This window comes from Bombina bombina, chromosome 4, assembly GCF_027579735.1.
Source record: "Bombina bombina isolate aBomBom1 chromosome 4, aBomBom1.pri, whole genome shotgun sequence".
NCBI lineage: Eukaryota > Metazoa > Chordata > Amphibia > Anura > Bombinatoridae > Bombina > Bombina bombina.
The window spans coordinates 812,458,086-812,478,482 of NC_069502.1; the positions used below are offsets into that span (position 1 = coordinate 812,458,086).

General features: G+C 38.9%; 1 protein-coding gene across 1 annotated transcript in view; it reads right to left on the reverse strand.

Moving 5' to 3' along the window:
* Nucleotides 1-1,094: 1,094 nt before the first annotated feature.
* Nucleotides 1,095-20,397, reverse strand: part of LOC128657084 (gastrula zinc finger protein XlCGF57.1-like) — a 27,225-nt gene continuing 7,922 nt past the window's right edge. Inside the window, exons 5-8 of the mRNA XM_053711323.1 lie at nt 19,714-19,800; nt 19,086-19,163; nt 3,443-3,544; nt 1,095-2,519 (exon numbers count right to left, since the gene is read on the reverse strand). Of these exons, the coding sequence (XP_053567298.1) occupies nt 1,297-2,519; nt 3,443-3,544; nt 19,086-19,163; nt 19,714-19,800 (1,490 nt within the window). The 3' untranslated portion in view covers nt 1,095-1,296. The remainder of the gene's footprint in view (nt 2,520-3,442; nt 3,545-19,085; nt 19,164-19,713; nt 19,801-20,397) is intronic.

Sequence of the window (20,397 nt, forward strand, 5' to 3'; positions counted from 1 at the left end):
CAAAGCTGCTTTAAACCGTTAATTTACTTCCAAAATTAACTTAATCCTAAATAAAGGTTCCAAAAATTATTGCACCCCATGTAGTAAGGGGGGGATTAACTTCTAAAATGTATTTATAGCCACATTTTTATTAAAGTCAGCAAAACTACCCTCTGCACCTTGCCACAGCTCTGCTGTGGCGCCTACCTGACCCCAGGGTACTTCGAGATGACTCAATCTGGAGAGTAAAAACTCTGCTTAGGCTCCACCAGAGCTAATGCCTGCTGCTTCCCAGGCAGAATACAGAGTGCGTCTGAGCGTGCGAAAATAAGCCCCACCCATCAGGACCGATGACCGAGTAGGCCCAAACAACCGCATGGAGGAGCGGTTACCAATACAAGCCATGTGGAATCGTTTACCCCTAGTATACACTACGGTCAAAATGTATATCTAAACACCAAAACCGTAAAACATTTCTCCCAGTGTCTTTTATAATGAGCACTCAGCACTCTGTCATTATAAACTCTTTTGGCCCAAAAATGTCAACTTAATAAAATAAACTAATGCATAGGTTTCAGTAACACCCCCCTTTGATAACAGGTCTACTGCTTACCCCTTAACTAACAGGGAAATAAATGTCAGCCACTTCTGATATACCAAGTCTACTCAGAATAAATGGCTACACATACATCAATGCTGCTTGTAGCATAAACCGGTCTCCACACTGAAGATGTCTCCTGTATTACCTTCAGATCTGTGGGAACCAACGTGGATCTTAGTTACAGCTGCTAAGATCATAAACCTCAGGGCAGAAATCTTCTTCCATATACCCCTGAGGGACCATTTAAAATAAAAAAACTTATTGATTGAAGAAACTAACACCTCACTTTACCTCTTCCTAGTACAAACACAGGCAAAGAGAATGACTGGGGGTGGAGGGAAGGGAGGAGCAATATATACAGCTCTGTTGTGGTGCTCTTTGCCACTTCCTGTTAGCAGGAAGTGGTACTCTTTGCCACTTCCTGTTAGCAGGAGGATAATATCCCACAAGTAAGGATGAAATCCGTGGACTCGTCGTATCTTGTAGAAGAAACTAATCTGAAAACATACTAGTCTAAAAATTAAAACCATTATTTATTTAACTCAGTCTTACTGACTAGTGATTTAAATCAAATCCACCCTAGGGTCACCTCATAAACGCTTGAGGTGCAGAACGGGCCTCAAACAGCTCAAAAACTGCACGCCCCAGGGGGTCACATGCAGTCATCATCAGCACTTGGTATTGTGTGATTGACAACTACATGCCACCCTCTGCACTTAGGAGTTTAAGCTCTGATTTCTTTTAATATGAGTTTTCTGATGCCTTAAAAGATTTGATTTGTAAGTAAAATATTTTCCACAGTCAGAACATGAAAATCCTTTCTCCCCTGTATGAATTGTCTGATGCGTAATAAGATTTGATTTCCGATTAAAACATTTCCCACATTTAGAACATGAAAATTCTTTCTCCCCTGTATGAGTTTTCTGATGCATAATAAGATTTGATTTCTTAGTAAAACATTTCCCACAGTCAGAGCATGAAAATCTTTTCCCTCCTGTATGAGTTTTCTGATGCTTAAGAAGAGTTGATTTCAGAGTAAAACATTTTCCGCAGTCAGAACATGAAAATGCTTTCTCCCCTGTATGAATTTTCTGATGCGTAGTAAGATTTGATTTCTGAGTAAAACATTTCCCACAGTTAGAGCATGAAAATCCTTTCTCCCCTGTATGAATTTTCTGATGCCTAATAAGAGTTAGTTTCAGAGTAAAACATTTCCCACAGTCTGAACATGAAAATCTTTTCTCTCCTGTATGAATTTTCTGATGCGTAATAAGATATGATTTCAGAGCAAAACATTTTCCGCAGTCAGAACATGAAAATGCTTTCTCTCCTGTATGAATTTTCTGATGCGTAATAAGATTTGATTTCTTAGTAAAACATTTCCCACAGTCAGAGCATGAAAATCTTTTCTCTCCTGTATGAGTTTTATGATGCATAAGAAGATTTGATTTCAGAGTAAAACATTTTCCGCAGTCAGAACATGAAAATCCTTTCTCTCCTGTATGAATTTTCTGATGCGTAATAAGATTTGATTTCTGAGTAAAACATTTCCCACAGTCAGAGCATGAAAATCCTTTCTCCCCTGTATGAATTTTCTGATGCCTAATAAGAGTTAGTTTCAGAGTAAAACATTTCCCACAGTCTGAACATGAAAATCTTTTCTCTCCTGTATGAATTTTCTGATGCGTAATAAGATATGATTTCAGAGCAAAACATTTTCCGCAGTCAGTACATGAAAATGGTTTCTCCCCTGTATGAATTTTTTGATGCGTAATAAGATTTGATTTCTTAGTAAAACATTTTCCACAGCCAGAACATGAAAATCCTTTTCCTCCTGTATAAATTTGTAGATGTTTAAAAAGATGTGATTTCTTAAGAAAACATTTCCCACAATCTGCACTCTGATCATGACTAGGATTATTGCAGTTTGTAAATTCACCTGTCAATAAGAAATGAGAACATATAAACTGTTCTGATTTTGTTAGTCCCCTACACTTGTAGTAGACACTGTGACAACTAGACATTTCACAGCTTTCATGCTAAGGCTTAAAGTGATGGTAAATCCTAGCATTTGTGAAACGCTAGAATTTACCATTGGAAAAAATAAAGGGGACTTTCATTCATGAAGTATAAAATACTTCATGATGAATGCTTCTTTATTTGTTCCAAGTGTTCGCCATTCTCAGCTGCTAAAGGCAGCCCACCATCAGAATGCTATGTCCCCTATTTGGCTGAGAGGTGAAGTATTTTATACTTCATGAATGAAAGTCCCCTTTATTTGTTCACAAACGCTAGGATTTATCATCACTTTAAGGACAGTTTACTGGACATTACGGACTATTTCTAAGAATTCACACTTAGTCAAGGACCGAACTAAATTAAAATGAATGATGTTTTTAAAATTAATGTTTTTCTACCTAATGTATCATGTCCTTTTAAAATTGAGTCTTTTAGTAATACAATTATTTCAGTCCATAAACTAATCTTTATAACTACTGCTCGTGTTTAAAACAAAGATGACTCTAGAACAACAAAAATAAAGAAAATAGCCCCAGGTGGTGTAGTATATCTAAGCAATATATAAAATTTTCATCTGAGAGAAGAATCTTACTCACGTGTCAACTACACCTTCTGATATAATTAGCAGCTCCCCAGCCAACTGTATTACTCAGGCAATTCTGTTATATCATATAGATTATGAGGATTATTTAGCTGAAAAGCCTTAAAGACCCCAATACAGCTAAACAAAAAGATATCAACCTGTGACAAATCTCCATGTACACTCACACCTTAGACACGTCACACACGTATACACTCACCTGCACCCTGCATCCCTCAGACATGTCACACACATACACTCACCTATATTGTCACATATTTCCTGCTCTGGTGGTTCTGGCATATTTCTTAGCCACTGATCTTCTGTTTGTTCTGTGTTGCATGAAATCTTAGCAACATTTTCACCTGGAAAAAAAAGAGTAAATATATAAATTTCTGTTATCTCTTTTTTTTTTAAAAATGTTTAAAACAAAATGTGAAAAATTGTGTAATATAAGTTAAATATGCCTCAGCCTTCATCACTAGCAGTCACATCAGTAAGAAACATTCCATATAATAACATTAGCACAACAGTAAATACAGGTGGCAAGCAATAAAGCGAGTTAGATAGGAATAACATAAATTATGCTTAACAGAAAATTTCCGTTCCTTCTGTACAGGGAGAGTCCACAGCTGCATTCCTTTCTCCTGAAGGCTGCTTCAACAGGAGCAAAAACGCATTAAAAATTTAGGAAAAAGAATGTAAGAAGGACCAGGTAGCCGCCCTACAAATCTGATCCATAGAGGCCCCATTTTCAAAGACCCAAGAGGACGTCACTGCTCTCGTAGAATGAGCCGTAATTCTCTGAGGAGGCTTGTGTCCCGCTGTCTTATAAGCCACACATATAAGCAGCATAAATCACATAAACAAATATGATTAACATCCCACTGTTCAACAATCCCCCTCAGGAGATATTAACCCTTGATTTCATAAAAGATAAAGGAGTCCCACTGTGACCCTGTCTTCTAGCGTTAACATATGTGTAAAAAAATGAAATGATCTTGCCGGAATCTATGCCATGGAAAAAAAAACACGGTCCTTCAAGTGTGACAGACTGTAGCATCGCTTCTGACATGGACTTGAGTGATGAAAAGCAGGCAGTGAAACTCGTCAATACTGATTGCTTAGGAGCTGTTAATATGAGTCTGGATGGTTTCGCAGAAAGACTCTCTCTGCATCTCCAGACTCTAACTTTCATCAATGCTCTCACTGAGAGGCTGACAAGACTACTTAAAACTCCAATCCCATATCGAAGGGTAGATACCCTTCCTAAGGAATTACTCTGAAATCTTCTGACACTTCTCTGCCAACCTCCTGTGACGAAAGGCAAATAATGACTGGCGGATGAGAGAAGTGGGGGAGGTATTTAAGCCTTTGGCTGGGGTGTCTTTGCCTCCTCCTGGTGGCCAGGTTCAGTATTTTCCACAAGTAAGGAATCCCTATATTAAGAAGGAAAAGTTACTTTATAGCTGCAAATACAGCCTCTGTAACATATCTCAGCCTAATATCACTGTCCCTTTAAGACTGCCTTCCCTGCTTCTGACAATCATGCTGGTTTGGGCAGTATTTGCATTCAGCTTGCTTGCCTGATTAATCATTCATGCACCTGATTTCCTCAGCCTCTTTTTAAGTCTTCTCAGGCCTAATGTGCTTTGCGTTAACTTTGAAGTTGTGATCCTGAACAACAGAAGTCTGTGACTGTTTCCTACATGAATTTACCAACTTATTGAAGCTACAGCCTTTTCTATTACCTATGCCTAAAATCATCAAATCGCAAGTATCCAAATAATTCCATTTTTGTTTCCTGGACACTGCTACTTAACAAACTCTGAACTTTATTATAAATCAAGCATACTTTTGGTTATCATCACTCTCTAATTATAACAGCACCTTACTCAGAACTATTCTCTGCAACAAGTTGTCATAGCTGAAATATCCTTCTACAAATATGTTAACATATTCAGAACTCTGCATCTATGTGTTCAGTTAAAAGCTTTCATGTGATTCTCCAATATATGCACAAACAGTAATTGATGCCTTTAAACTTGCAACTTGACTATCACCTGTGTTGCTCTGTTTAATTCTGACATACAGCTCTATATAATATTATGTACTGTAAACCTGCAACAAACCTTAGTTTGTATCTAAGTGTCAATCTTTTACCAGTTTACTCTGAAGCCTGAACATTCCACATTGCTATATTTTTCTCTCATTGAATCCTGCAGCTACTCCTATTAACTAACTATAAGTCACAGTGAAGTCAGAATATATTGTATACAAATGTTGCACTCTCCATTTATTCTACAATAACTTCTAGCAACTATGAATCACAGAATATCATCTATCCACGTCCAGGATACTCTTCCCCGGGTCAGGGGTCGGTGTCTCCAAATCCCTACCACTGCCCCGAGGGTCGTGTCCTGAGCGCATGTACACTGGATCATGACAGAAAGTTAATGCCTAAAAAAGGGATCCGCAGTGGTAGTGGATGCACCGACCCTGGAAGGAAAATAAGAAATTACAACCTATCTCAGACCCAAGCTGTCCCCAAAAGAAAAACGGAAGATGTTCATACTTTTAAAAATTTAAAGACACAGTACTCCCATTCTAGAGTATCCTCTACTCATGTTCGTGGTTACCATTTTGGTGAAACTGATCCTGAATCTGACTATGAAAATGAAGAGAATGTAACCATAAATTAAGCAGAAAAAATTCAGATATTTAAAAATTTAAAGAGACAAAACCACTTATCTAGAATTTCATCTATTCCACATGTTCGTGAATTCCATTTTGGTGAAACTGATTCTGAATCTGACTATGAAAATGAAGAGGATGTATCCATAGATTCAGCAGAAAAATATTAGATCTTTAAAGATTTAAAGAGACAGAACCACTTTTCTAGAATTTCATCTACTCATGTCCGTGACTTCCAATTTGGTGAAACTGATTCTGAGTCTGACTATGTAAATGAAGAGGATGTATTCATAGATTCAGAAAAAAAAATCAGACCTTTAAAGATTTAAAGAGACAGGACTACTATTCTAGAATACCATCTATTCCTCCTGTTTGTGATTCCCATCCTGGTGATACTGACTCTGAGTCTGAATATGTCAACGAGGAGGATGACTTCACAGATCTAGCTGAACTGGCCCTAGACTGGTATGAGCACAACTTTAATTCGCCACAAACTCAGACAAAACCTCAACCTATTGGCTATAATGACATCCTTGGTAGCTATATTTACAATATAGATGATACAGACAGCTCCCATCATGAAACCTCTCATGGAAATACTGATCTTCCTACTTCTGATATTCCCATGGATTCTGTAGATTGGACAGATTCAGAGCTGGAAGAAGAGACATCTGGTTTACAGACTGCTGTTTGGAGAAATGGTCCCCCCAACTACTATGATGATGTATTACTTAAGAATTATGCATCCAGTGATGAAGAGGATTTCTGTTCTCAACCTGATATAAGGTACTCCCGGCCACAGTGGCACCACCCTAAGAAGCCTCATACTGGGAAGAAATATCAGTTATCTAAGCTCTCTAAGAAAAAGAAGAAGAAAGTATTTCTGCCTACAGAAAATCATAAGCGCAAAGAGGAAACTCAGCCTGAATCTCCTGTTTCAGTTTCTGCTGTGCCAGACCCTCTCTTGCCTCATGATACTGTCAACACCAAGCTGGATGTTGTCTCTAGTCACCATCAGTCTGTTTTTAAAGCATTTAATGGTATCTCTTCTCAGACTCTACAATTACAAACACTGCTTCCAACTACTGATTCCTTACATCCCTCTCATGCTGCCTCAATGTCTGTAAATCCTGTGCTAGAAACAAAAGATAATTTTGTTCCAGATATACAATCTAACAGTTTACCAGAGATAGTTCCTGGAGAATTTAGCTCTGATATTCAAACTCAAATAAGTATGCCTGCTGAACCCCAGACAACTTCTCAGTCAGAATCTTGTGTCACAATTCCTCCGCATCTACCTGAGTGTGGCATATTTCAGTACACTTCGCCTTCTCAAAATTCTTCTGTTACTGCATCTAAGAAATTGTTTCCCTTGGGAGATACTTTGCATCAACCTACATTTTCTACTACATCAGTTTCCTGTACAGGAATTCCTGATACTGAACCCTGTGAGGACAACATTGAACCTAGTTCGCAAGTGGACGTTCTTGACCCTGAAACTTGTACAAAAGTTCTTCAAGAAGATTCCCCAGTGGCTATTCCTGTCTCTGTTTTCCATGATGATACTACTAAACCTGGCATCAAGGTGGACTCTCCTGTTTTTGACCCTGGTATGGGTATTCCTTTGTTTAACCCAGAAATGGGTGTAATAATACTTGATCCTGAAGATAGCCATGCCCTCTGCTCAGAAGCGAGTATGGTTCTTGGCTCTAAAGTGGGTCTTGTAAATTCTTCGTTTGTGAACCCTGAAGAAAGCCTTGCCCTCTGCTCAGAAGAGAGTATGGTTCCTGTCTCTAAAGTGGGTTCTTTTTCTATAGTTGAACCTTGCCCTGGCAAGGGCATTCCTTCACTTGATCCTATTGAGAATATTCCTGTACCTTGCCCTGATGTGGGTATTCCTGAACCTTGCCCTGGTGTGGGCATTCATATACCTATTCCTAGTGAGGACACTCTTGATTCCGAATCCAGTATGGAGAAATTTCATATTGAATCAGAAGATGGCAAGAACTGGACAAATCTTGCACTCTACACTCCTATCTCCTACTTCGAAGAAAGCCCTGCTATTGGGTTAGAAGTGGCTATAGCTTTTTCTTTTGGAGTATATCTAATCCTCAGACAAGAGGTTAATTCTGAGGATACTCAAATCTCTGACACAAAGGTGGATAATCTGGTTATGAATCCAGAATGCTGCATCTCTATTTCTGATGTTGAGGAAAGCCTATTCATATGTCTAGGACTGGGCGCCTTTTCATTGGCTGTGTACATGGTCATCTATTATGAAGAACATCCGCCTATCAACCCTCAGGATGATTCTTTGGTAGGAAGCTCATTGTATGTTACGTTCATGCATTCTCACGATGACTACAAGAAAGATGACTTCAAGTTTTGCTCTCATCATTTCCAAGATCTTTTGATACCTGAATTCCTTTTCAAGAGATCTCCAACCCTCCTTTCTTGATTTCGGATTGGACTCACTACCTCCATACATCTACTACCGGCTCTCCAAATCATTTTTGTTCTCTCTCCATTTGGATTGCGTTGGGCGCCCGGAGGTCGCCTTTAAGGAGGGGGTTCTGTAACATATCTCAGCCTAATATCACTGTCCCTTTAAGACTGCCTTCCCTGCTTCTGACAATCATGCTGGTTTGGGCAGTATTTGCATTCAGCTTGCCTGCCTGATTAATCATTCATGCACCTGATTTCCTCAGCCTCTTTTTAAGTCTTCTCAGGCCTAATGTGCTTTGCATTAACTTTGAAGTTGTGATCCTGAACAACAGAGGTCTGTGACTGTTTCCTGCATGAATTTACCAACTTATTGAAGCTACAGCCTTTTCTATTACCTATGCCTAAAATGATCAAATCGCAAGTATCCAAATAATTCCATTTCTGTTTCCTGGACACTGCTACTTAACAAACTCTGAACTTTATTATAAATCAAGCATACTTTTGGTTATCATCACTCTCTAATTATAACAGCATCTTACTCAGAACTTTCTAACTATTCTCTGCAACAAGTTGTCATAGCTGAAATATCCTTCTACAAATATGTTAACATATTCAGAACTCTGCATCTCTGTGTTCAGTTAAAAGCTTTCATGTAATTCTCCAATATATGCACAAACAGTAATTGATGCCTTTAAACTTGCAACTTGACTATCACCTGTGTTGCTCTGTTTAATTCTGACATACAGCTCTATATAATATTATGTACTGTAAACCTGCAACAAACCTTAGTTTGCATCTAAGTGTCAATCTTTTACCAGTTTACTCTGAAGCCTGAACATTCCACATTGCTATATTTTTCTCTCATTGAATCCTGCAGCTACTCCTATTAACTAACTATAAGTCACAGTGAAGTCAGAATATATTGTATACAAATGTTGCACTCTCCATTTATTCTACAATAACTTCTAGCAACTATGAATCACAGAATATCATCTATCCACGTCCAGGATACTCTTCCCCGGGTCAGGGGTCGGTGTCTCCAAATCCCTACCACTGCCCCGAGGGTCTGTGTCCTGAGCGCATGTACACCGGATCATGACAGAAAGTTAATGCCTAAAAAACTGATCCGCAGTGGTAGTGGATGCACCGACCCTGGAAGGAAAATAAGAAATTACAACCTCAGACCCAAGCTGTCCCCAAAAGAAAAACGGAAGATGTTAATACTTTTAAAAATTTAAAGACACAGTACTCCCATTCTAGAGTATCCTCTACTCATGTTCGTGGTTACCATTTTGGTGAAGCTGATCCTGAATCTGACTATGAAAATGAAGAGAATGTAACCATAGATTCAGCAGAAAAAATTCAGATATTTAAAAATTTAAAGAGACAGAACCACTTATCTAGAATTTCATCTATTCCACATGTTCGTGAATTCCATTTTGGTGAAACTGATTCGGAATCTATGAAAATGAAGAGGATGTATCCATAGATTCAGCAGAAAAATATTAGATCTTTAAAGATTTAAAGAGACAGAACCACTTTTCTTTTTAAGTCACAGTGAAGTCAGAATATATTGTATACAAATGTTGCACTCTCTAACTTCTAGCAACTATGAATCATTGAATATCATCTATCCATGTCCAGGATACTCTTCCCCGGGTCAGGGGTCGGTGTCTCTAAATCCCTACCACTGCCCCGAGGGTCTGTGTCCTGAGCACATGTACACCGGATCATGACAGCCTCATTGTAACCAATCAGAATCCCTATGTGAGACTTATTACATTTTCCATTGCTTATTAAAACCTCACTATAGCCCATTTATTTTTTTTAACATGTATTGCCTGGGTGAGAGAATGTACCACAATAATATGATAGAAACATCAGATATATAAAAAGGGATTTAGTTCAATACAAAAGTATTTTCTACTTCAATAAAAGAGGAAACGGAATAGATATAATGGAAATTAGCAAGTTTAACCTTCTAACTGCTGAACCATTTCATACCCTTGTGCTGAAGAAGATTAAAGTTTTTTGCATTCATTGTATTAAGAATTCAGCCCTAAATAAATTATATCACAATCACCACAAATAACAGTTTTCATCTATGTGTTTTATTGAGACACATCATATACACTTACTCACAGAGACATGTCACACAGGTACACTCACCTGTGACCTGTTTCCCTCAGACACATTACACACGTACACTCACCTGTGCCCTGTGTCCCTTACATGTCACATACATACACTCACCCTTTTTCCCATAGCCATGTAACACACATACACTCACCTGTGCCTTGTTTCTCTCAGACACGTCACACACACCTGTACCTATATTGTCACATATTTCCTGTTCTGCAGCTTCTGTTATATTTCTTAGCCACTGATCTTCTGTTTGTTCAGTGTTACATGAGATCTTAGCATCATTTTCAACTAAAAATGGTCAATGGTCTCTTTTAAAAAACTTTAGATTAAAATAAAAATTTAAAGATTGTGTAATTTAATTGAACTAAACCGGAGTCTAGATCACTAGCAGTCACAGCATATCAGTATGTACCATGTAGTAAAGCAAGTTAGCTGGGATTTAGTGACTTTACCAGCTGCAAACACACCCCGATTTTAGCTAATTAGAATTTCCATGTTTTCTGTAATACACAGGTTTTTTTGTTTTTTTTGTTTTAAAAATATAATCCATTCTAATGATTTTTCAATAAAACCTGGCATATGCTTTGCAAATGCACTCATATCACAGTAACACCCCATTATACCTAACATTGGGGCAATAAAGCACTAGTATTCCAACAGCCTCTTGATCTGACATGGAGACAATACTGTAATAGTATTCCAACAGCACCCAATGTTCTTCCCAGGACCTTTTAAGCGGGTGCACCACCCGGCTGATTTTACTAACTACACGGGTAAAACATTAGCCAATCTTACGGTAAAATTAGCTAATATTGAAAATGTTTAATTTTTTTTGCACAACATATCTTTAAATGCATTCTGTTAAATTATACAATTAATTTGTGTTTTGGATAGCTGAAAATTATAAAATATTAAAAAATATCACACTGCCCCCACCGGTTACTTCATAAGGCCACCCGGCTGCAAAATTTTCAGCACCTATACCTGTCATGGGAATAATACAGTTTACTTTACAAAATTTTTACAGTAGTATCATAAAGCCTTAGTAAGTTTGCACAGCCAGACAAATAAACGATTAACCCCTTAATGTAAAAACCGGATTGACAAAACGTCAAAAACCGGTATAAAAACGTTCAGCACCTTGCCACAGCTCTGCTGTGGCGCCTACCTGCCCTTTAGGATAGATTTGTGGGGGGGAAAACTTCTTTTAGGCCCTCAAACACAGCAGGACCCTCTGGAGAAGCAGCTGGATGTCTTCTGAGTAAAAGAAACTGCGCAACTGAGGCGCGAAAATAGGCCCCTCCCACCTCACTCGATGTTAGTGGGGCCTAAAAGAAACACACCAAAGTGTTTCTAAACTAGCCATGTGGGTTAATAACCCTTAAATAAGCCACAATGACCCCTTAAAGTCCCTCAAAAAACGTTGTTTCCAATAAAAAAACGCTTTTTCCTATAAATGTCACCAGTAACAAATGAGCCCTTTATGCAAGCTGGGATTCCTACTAAGTGTCTGAATACAGCTTACACTGCCCTCATGGGGATATTGCCAGCCTTTTCTAGAATTATCACAGTCTGTCTAGAAAAAATTTCACTGAACATACCTCAATGCAGCTTAGCATGCAAACCGTTCCCCCAACTGAAGTTATCCTGTACTCCTCAGCCTTTGTGAACAGCAATGGATCTTAGTTACAAAGTGCTAAGATCATCATTTTCCTTGCAGAAATCTTCATCCCTTTTCTGCCAGAGAGTGAATAGTACACACTGGTACCATTTAAAATAACAAACTTTTGCTTGAGAAAATAAAAACTAACATTTTTGTCACCACACTCACTTTACCCTTCCTAGTACTTAGAGTAGGCAAAGAGAATGACTGGGGGGTGGAGCTAAGGGAGGAGCTATATAGACAGCTCTGCTGTGGGTGCTCTCTTTGCCACTTCCTGTAAGGAAGGAGAATATCCCACAAGTATGGATGAATCCGTGGACTCGATACATCTTACAAGAGAAAAGATAGGCCGACTATAGTAAACAAATACCCGCTACTAAAAGAGTTCTTTGAGGTATGGGATAAGATAACGCATACTTCCTTCCACATTTCTACATCAACATCCCCATTAATGCCTTACAAAAATAACACGGCTTTACCGTTAAAAATAAAAAAATAAATTATATAAGGGCAGGACACCAGATAGAGAAAAATACGTTTTACCATTTATCTAATCAAAACAAACTAAAGACCTTTACATAAATCTCTACTTCCAACATCGACACATCTCTGACCTGGTTATCATATGCACAAATAAAACATTTCCTCACTTCTCATAAACACAAAGACTTACTAGTTAGATCGACAACAAATGTTGAAAATTTATGTTTGAAGAAGTCAACCCCAAGCCACTTGATCTCCATTCTATATAAGCTGCTTTTTACTCAGGAAGGAAGCAACCTCTCTAATTACACTAAAGCATGGGGGAAAGAGCTAGAAACAGAACTTACACAACAAGCATGGAATAAAATATTTATTAACACCAAAACAGCTTCTATTTCAGCACAAGTACAGGAAACAAACTACAAGTTCCTAATGAGATGGTATCTTACCCCAGCAAGGTTAAAGGTAATATACCCCACTACTATGGGTAAATGTTGGAGGGGCTGCCCCGATGCAGGAACTATACAACACATTTGGTGGGGCTGCCAAAGACTCCAGGTTTTTGGACGGACGTATGTGCAGAACTTTACAAAAGATAATACCAAGGGATCCAAAGATTCTATTATTTGCCACTCTCCCTAAGTTAAAAAGCATAGACAAACACAAGCTGATGCTCACAATGATCAGCAGTGCAAAAATTATGATCCCTAGACATTGGAAATCCTCAGCGGCCCATCTCTGAAAAATTGGATCGCACAGGTAGATCAGATTCTACAACTAGAACGATACTATTATATTAAAACCATTATGATTGTGTATAAACCTAGCGCCTGTGTGGATCCTATATGCTCCGGCTATGTTGACCTCTAGCTATCAACTGGAAATTCAAAGTATAACAAGGTATAGCCCGAGCGCCTCACCACTAGTGGGGCCTAGGATGTGTTATTTAGTCTGTGATGTAATAAAAATATATTGGGTATTTATTAGTTAAAAAGGTATAATGGTGAAAAGTACATTTGGTACACAATTAAAAACAATTTTCCACTGTTAAACTCATTGAAATAATAACAGATTAACATGGATTCATGTGCACATAAGCAATATTACACATATATCTATAATCAGTAATGAAGGTACAATTAAAAAGCTAATTTATATGAGAAATATTAATTCCATTTGATGCAGTGTTATGCCACCTTTGTGGCTAACAGAGTGTAGCACTGAGCCCCTTGCTGGGTCTCTGCAGAGATGTTAATCAAGTTTCAAAGAGTGTTTTGGTTAATTGTCTTACTGATCAAAGGTGATCAAGCAAACGGTATGTTTAGTGTTGTTTGTAATCCCAAAGTAGGTGAAACTTCCAATGTAGAAAAAATAAAATAGGTGAAATTCCCAATGTATAAAAAATAAAAAATATAAAAATAAAATAAAAATAAGTCAGTGTGTATTACTTTAAAAGTGAACTTGCAAAAAAGGACAAAAACTGCAAATTTATGCAACAATGCCAAAAAGTGCAATAATGCCAAAAATTGAATAAAAATGCAAAAATACAAGTGTGCGTGAAGAAACTAAGTGGTGATACTGGTGATTGAAAAAATAGGTCAATGAGAAAGGCCTAGTCTAGGCCGAAACGCGTTGGCATACTGGTGAGCTTGGTTTTAATTACCATTATTTGTCTATTATATACAGTGTTGCACTATTTGTTTCTTTTTTGTTTCCTTTTAGGTTTTTTTCGTTGCTATTACTTTTGTGGATTTTATTGTGGATTTTTTGACATCAGACTCATTGATTTTGCTTATACTCACATGTTTTAGCCTCTGTCCTGACTACTCACATTTTTTATCAGTTTTTTATCAGCGTTCTTGTGTTTTGTTTTTAAGGTATTTCACCACTTACTGACTTTTTTTTTTGCTTAACCGGATCTTTTTCTTATTTGATTTTTTTCACATTGAGTTTATATTAAATATATAAGTACACATTTTTAAAGTGGGTTGCAGTTATTTTCCATTCTTTCATGGATTTGAATTGGAGTTTGGATTATATCTTTTTTATACTTTTCTTATTTTTTACAATTAACTAAGCTTCACGGCACATCTCAGCACGTAACGTTGGAGGATACACCTACGGATTCACATGAACTTTATCAGCTAACTTTTGAACGTATTTTGGACTTTTTATGATTTTTATATGCACATACCAATTATGGGATTTTAGTTTGTCCTAAGTATACTGTACCGTTATCTATCTTGAAGGTTATTATTTTCGTGTTTTACCTAACCTACACTAGGCAACCTATTTTAGGATTGTCCGATCACACTGTATACTCTAGCTCTTAGAGAATTCTTAACTACATTGTATACCTCAGCTTTTAGATAAGTTAGACATGGATCCATGCGTATAATTTGATTTTAATTGTTTATGTATACCTAATTTTAATCTTATGTAATAAATTGTGTTATTTCACTTAGCCTTTTAAGCTATATAGCGCTTACTCTCATCCTTATTAATAATTTCTGTGTGTGTATCATTCACATGAAGCAGAAGGTGAGAGAGAAGAGAGGGCATGTGTGTGTATCATTTACATGAAGCAGAGGGTGAGAGAGAAGGGAAGAGAGGGCATGTGTGTGTATCATTTACATGAAGCAGAGGGTGAGAGAGAAGGGAAGAGAGGGCATATGTGTGTACCATTTACATGAAGCAGAGGGTGAGAGAGAAGGGAAGAGGGGGCATGTGTGTGTATCATTTACATGAAGTAGAGGGTGAGAGAGAAGGAAGAGAGGGCGTGTGTGTATTATTTACATGAATCAGAGGGTGAGAGAGAAAGGAAGAGAGGGCATGTGTGTGTGTATCATTTACATGAAGCAGAGGGTGAGAGAGAGAAGGGAAGAGAGGGCATGTGTGTGTACCATTTACATGAAGCAGAGGGTGAGAGAGAAGGGAAGAGAGGGCATGTGTGTGTACCATTTACATGAAGCAGAGGGTGAAAGAGAAGGGAAGAGAGGGCATGTGTGTGTGTGTGTGTCATTTACATGAAGCAGAAGGTGAGAGAGAAGGGAAGAGAGGGCATGTGTGTGTGTGTGCTATTCACATGAAGCAGAGGGTGAGAGACAAGAGAGGGTATAAGTGTGTGTAGTATTTGCATACAGCAGAGGGTGAGAGACAAGAGAGGGTATATGTGTGTGTAGTATTTGCATACAGCAGAGGGTGAGAGACAAGAGAGGGTATATGTGTGTGTAGTATTTGCATACAGCAGAGGGTGAGAGACAAGAGAGGGTATAAGTGTGTGTAGTATTTGCATACAGCAGAGGGTGAGAGAGAAGAGAGGGTATAAGTGTGTGTAGTATTTGCATACAGCAGAGGGTGAGAGACAAGAGAGGGTATATGTGTGTGTAGTATTTGCATACAGCAGAGGGTGAGAGACAAGAGAGGGTATATGTGTGTGTGTAGTATTTGCATACAGAAGAGGGTGAGAGACAAGAGAGGGTATACGTGTGTGTAGTATTTGCATACAGCAGAGGGTGAGAGAGAAGAGGGGGTATATGTGTGTGTGTAGTATTTGCATACAGCAGAGGGTGAGAGACAAGAGAGGGTATAAGTGTGTGTAGTATTTGCATACAACAGAGGGTGAGAGACAAGAGAGGGTATATGTGTGTGTAGTATTTGCATACAGCAGAGGGTGAGAGACAAGAGAGGGTATATGTGTGTGTAGTATTTGCATACAGCAGAGGGTGAGAGACAAGAGAGGGTATATGTGTGTAGTATTTGCATGAAGCAGAGGGTGAGAGACAAGAGAGGGTATATGTGTGTGTAGTATTTGCATACAGCAGAGGGTGAGAGACAAGAGAGGGTATAAGTGTGTGTAGTATTTGCATACAGCAGAGGGTGAGAGACAAGAGAGGGTATAAGTGTGTGTAGTATTTGCATACAGCAGAGGGTGAGAGACAAGAGAGGGTATATGTGTGTGTAGTATTTGCATACAGCAGAGGGTGAGAGACAAGAGAGGGTATATGTGTGTGTAGTATTTGCATACAGCAGAGGGTGAGAGAGAAGAGAGGGTATATGTGTGTGTGTAGTATTTGCATACAGCAGAGGGTGAGAGACAAGAGAGGGTATAAGTGTGTGTAGTATTTGCATACAACAGAGGGTGAGAGACAAGAGAGGGTATATGTGTGTGTAGTATTTGCATACAGCAGAGGGTGAGAGACAAGAGAGGGTATATGTGTGTGTAGTATTTGCATACAGCAGAGGGTGAGAGACAAGAGAGGGTATATGTGTGTAGTATTTGCATGAAGCAGAGGGTGAGAGACAAGAGAGGGTATATGTGTGTGTAGTATTTGCATACAGCAGAGGGTGAGAGAGAAGAGAGGGTATAAGTGTGTGTAGTATTTGCATACAGCAGAGGGTGAGAGACAAGAGAGGGTATATGTGTATGTAGTATTCACATGAAGCAGAGGGTGAGAGACAAGAGAGGGTATATGTGTGTGTAGTATTTGCATACAGCAGAGGGTGAGAGAGAAGAGAGGGTATATGTGTGTGTAGTATTTGCATACAGCAGAGGGTGAGAGAGAAGAGAGGGTATATGTGTGTGTAGTATTTGCATACAGCAGAGGGTGAGAGAGAAGAGAGGGTATGTGTGTGTGTAGTATTTGCATACAGCAGAGGGTGAGAGACAAGAGAGAGTATATGTGTGTGTAGTATTTGCATACAGCAGAGGGTGAGAGACAAGAGAGGGTATAAGTGTGTGTAGTATTTGCATACAGCAGAGGGTGAGAGACAAGAGAGGGTATAAGTGTGTGTAGTATTTGCATACAGCAGAGGGTGAGAGTCAAGAGAGGGTATATATGTGTGTGTAGTATTTGCATACAGCAGAGGGTGAGAGTCAAGAGAGGGTATATATGTGTGTGTAGTATTTGCATACAGCAGAGGGTGAGAGACAAGAGAGGGTATATGTGTGTGTGTAGTATTTGCATACAGAAGAGGGTGAGAGACAAGAGAGGGTATACGTGTGTGTAGTATTTGCATACAGCAGAGGGTGAGAGAGAAGAGAGGGTATGTGTGTGTGTAGTATTTGCATACAGCAGAGGGTGAGAGAGAAGAGAGGGTATATGTGTGTGTAGTATTTGCATACAGCAGAGGGTGAGAGACAACAGAGGGTATATGTGTGTGTAGTATTTGCATACAGCAGAGGGTGAGAGACAAGAGAGGGTATATGTGTGTGTAGTATTTGCATACAGCAGAGGGTGAGAGACAAGAGAGGGTATATGTGTGTAGTATTTGCATGAAGCAGAGGGTGAGAGACAAGAGAATGTATATGTGTGTGTAGTATTTGCATACAGCAGAGGGTGAGAGAGAAGAGAGGGTATGTGTGTGTGTAGTATTTGCATACAGCAGAGGGTGAGAGACAAGAGAGAGTATATGTGTGTGTAGTATTTGCATACAACAGAGGGTGAGAGACAAGAGAGGGTATAAGTGTGTGTAGTATTTGCATACAGCAGAGGGTGAGAGACAAGAGAGGGTATAAGTGTGTGTAGTATTTGCATACAGCAGAGGGTGAGAGACGAGAGGGTATAAGTGTGTGTAGTATTTGCATACAGCAGAGGGTGAGAGAGAAGAGAGGGTATGTGTGTGTGTAGTATTTGCATACAGCAGAGGGTGAGAGACAAGAGAGAGTATATGTGTGTGTAGTATTTGCATACAGCAGAGGGTGAGAGACAAGAGAGGGTATAAGTGTGTGTAGTATTTGCATACAGCAGAGGGTGAGAGACAAGAGAGGGTATAAGTGTGTGTAGTATTTGCATACAGCAGAGGGTGAGAGTCAAGAGAGGGTATATATGTGTGTGTAGTATTTGCATACAGCAGAGGGTGAGAGACAAGAGAGGGTATATGTGTGTGTAGTATTTGCATACAGCAGAGGGTGAGAGACAAGAGAGGGTATATGTGTGTGTAGTATTTGCATACAGCAGAGGGTGAGAGACAAGAGAGGGTATATGTGTGTAGTATTTGCATACAGCAGAGGGTGAGAGACAAGAGAGGGTATATGTGTGTGTGTAGTATTTGCATACAGCAGAGGGTGAGAGACAAGAGAGGGTATATGTGTGTAGTATTTGCATACAGCAGAGGGTGAGAGACAAGAGAGGGTATATGTGTGTGTAGTATTTGCATACAGCAGAGGATGAGAGACAAGAGAGGGTATGTGTGTGTGTAGTATTTGCATACAGCAGAGGGTGAGAGACAAGAGAGGGTATAAGTGTGTGTGTAGTATTTGCATACAGCAGAGGGTGAGAGACAAGAGAGGGTATAAGTGTGTGTAGTATTTGCATGAAGCAGAGGGTGAGACAGAAAGGAAGACAGGGTATGTTTGTGAACCAGAGATTTTATTATTACAATCTGTCTGTAATGAGGCTCATCATTTTTATAGGGTGGAATAATTTAAGAATCAGAGTTTTCTAACTGTGAAGCGTATACCATAGATCACTCACTTGCAGAGATATCTGATGGCTGAATATTCTGTACAAGGTCCCCATGTGATCCTGTGTCTAGATTTTCATCACTGTAACCTGTTAGTTATAATAAAGAATACAATTATTTTTGTTGTTGAATGGATTTAAAGGGACATGAAGCACAATTTTTTTGCTTTCATACCTAAAGTAGAGCATACTGTACCATTTTAAACAACTTTCCAATTTACTTCTATTATCTCATTTGCTTCACTCTCTTGGTATCTTTTGTTAAAGGAGCATCAATGCCCTACTGGGAACTAGCTGAATGCACTGGTGAGCCAATAACATGAGGCATATATTTCCAGCCACCAATCAGCAGCTTCTGAGTCTACCTAAGTATTCAACAAAAGATACCAAAGTAACAAAACAAATTAGATAATAGAATTAAATTGGAAAGTTGCTTAAATGGATAAATGTAGCCACCAATCAGGAAGCGCTGCCCAGGGTCTGAACCAAAAATGGGCCAGCTCCTAAGTTTTCATTCCTGCTTTTTCAAAACAAGAATTCAATAGAATGAAGAAAATTGATACATTTACATAATTATTAGTAAAGATTAAATAAATGATAAAGATAACATTAACAGCAACTTCTGCCATAGATCACTCACCTGCAGAGACATCTGATGGCTGAATATTCTGTACAAGGTCTCTATGTGTTCCTGTGTCTAGATTTTCATCACTGTAACCTGTGAGTTCTAATAAAGAGAGAGAGAAGAGAGGGTATGTGTGTGTGTAGTATTTGCATACAGCAGAGGGTGAGAGACAAGAGAGAGTATATGTGTGAGTAGTATTTGCATACAGCAGAGGGTGAGAGACAAGAGAGGGTATAAGTGTGTGTAGTATTTGCATACAGCAGAGGGTGAGAGACAAGAGAGGGTATATGTGTGTGTGTAGTATTTGCATACAGCAGAGGGTGAGAGACAAGAGAGGGTATATATGTGTGTAGTATTTGCATACAGCAGAGGGTGAGAGACAAGAGAGGGTATATATGTGTGTAGTATTTGCATACAGCAGAGGGTGAGAGACAAGAGAGGGTATAAGTGTGTGTAGTATTTGCATACAGCAGAGGGTGAGAGAGAAGAGAGGGTATGTGTGTGTGTAGTATTTGCATACAGCAGAGGGTGAGAGAGAAGAGAGGGTATATGTGTGTGTAGTATTTGCATACAGCAGAGGGTGAGAGAGAAGAGAGGGTATAAGTGTGTGTAGTATTTGCATACAGAAGAGGGTGAGAGAGAAGAGAGGGTATAAGTGTGTGTAGTATTTGCATACAGCAGAGGGTGAGAGAGAAGAGA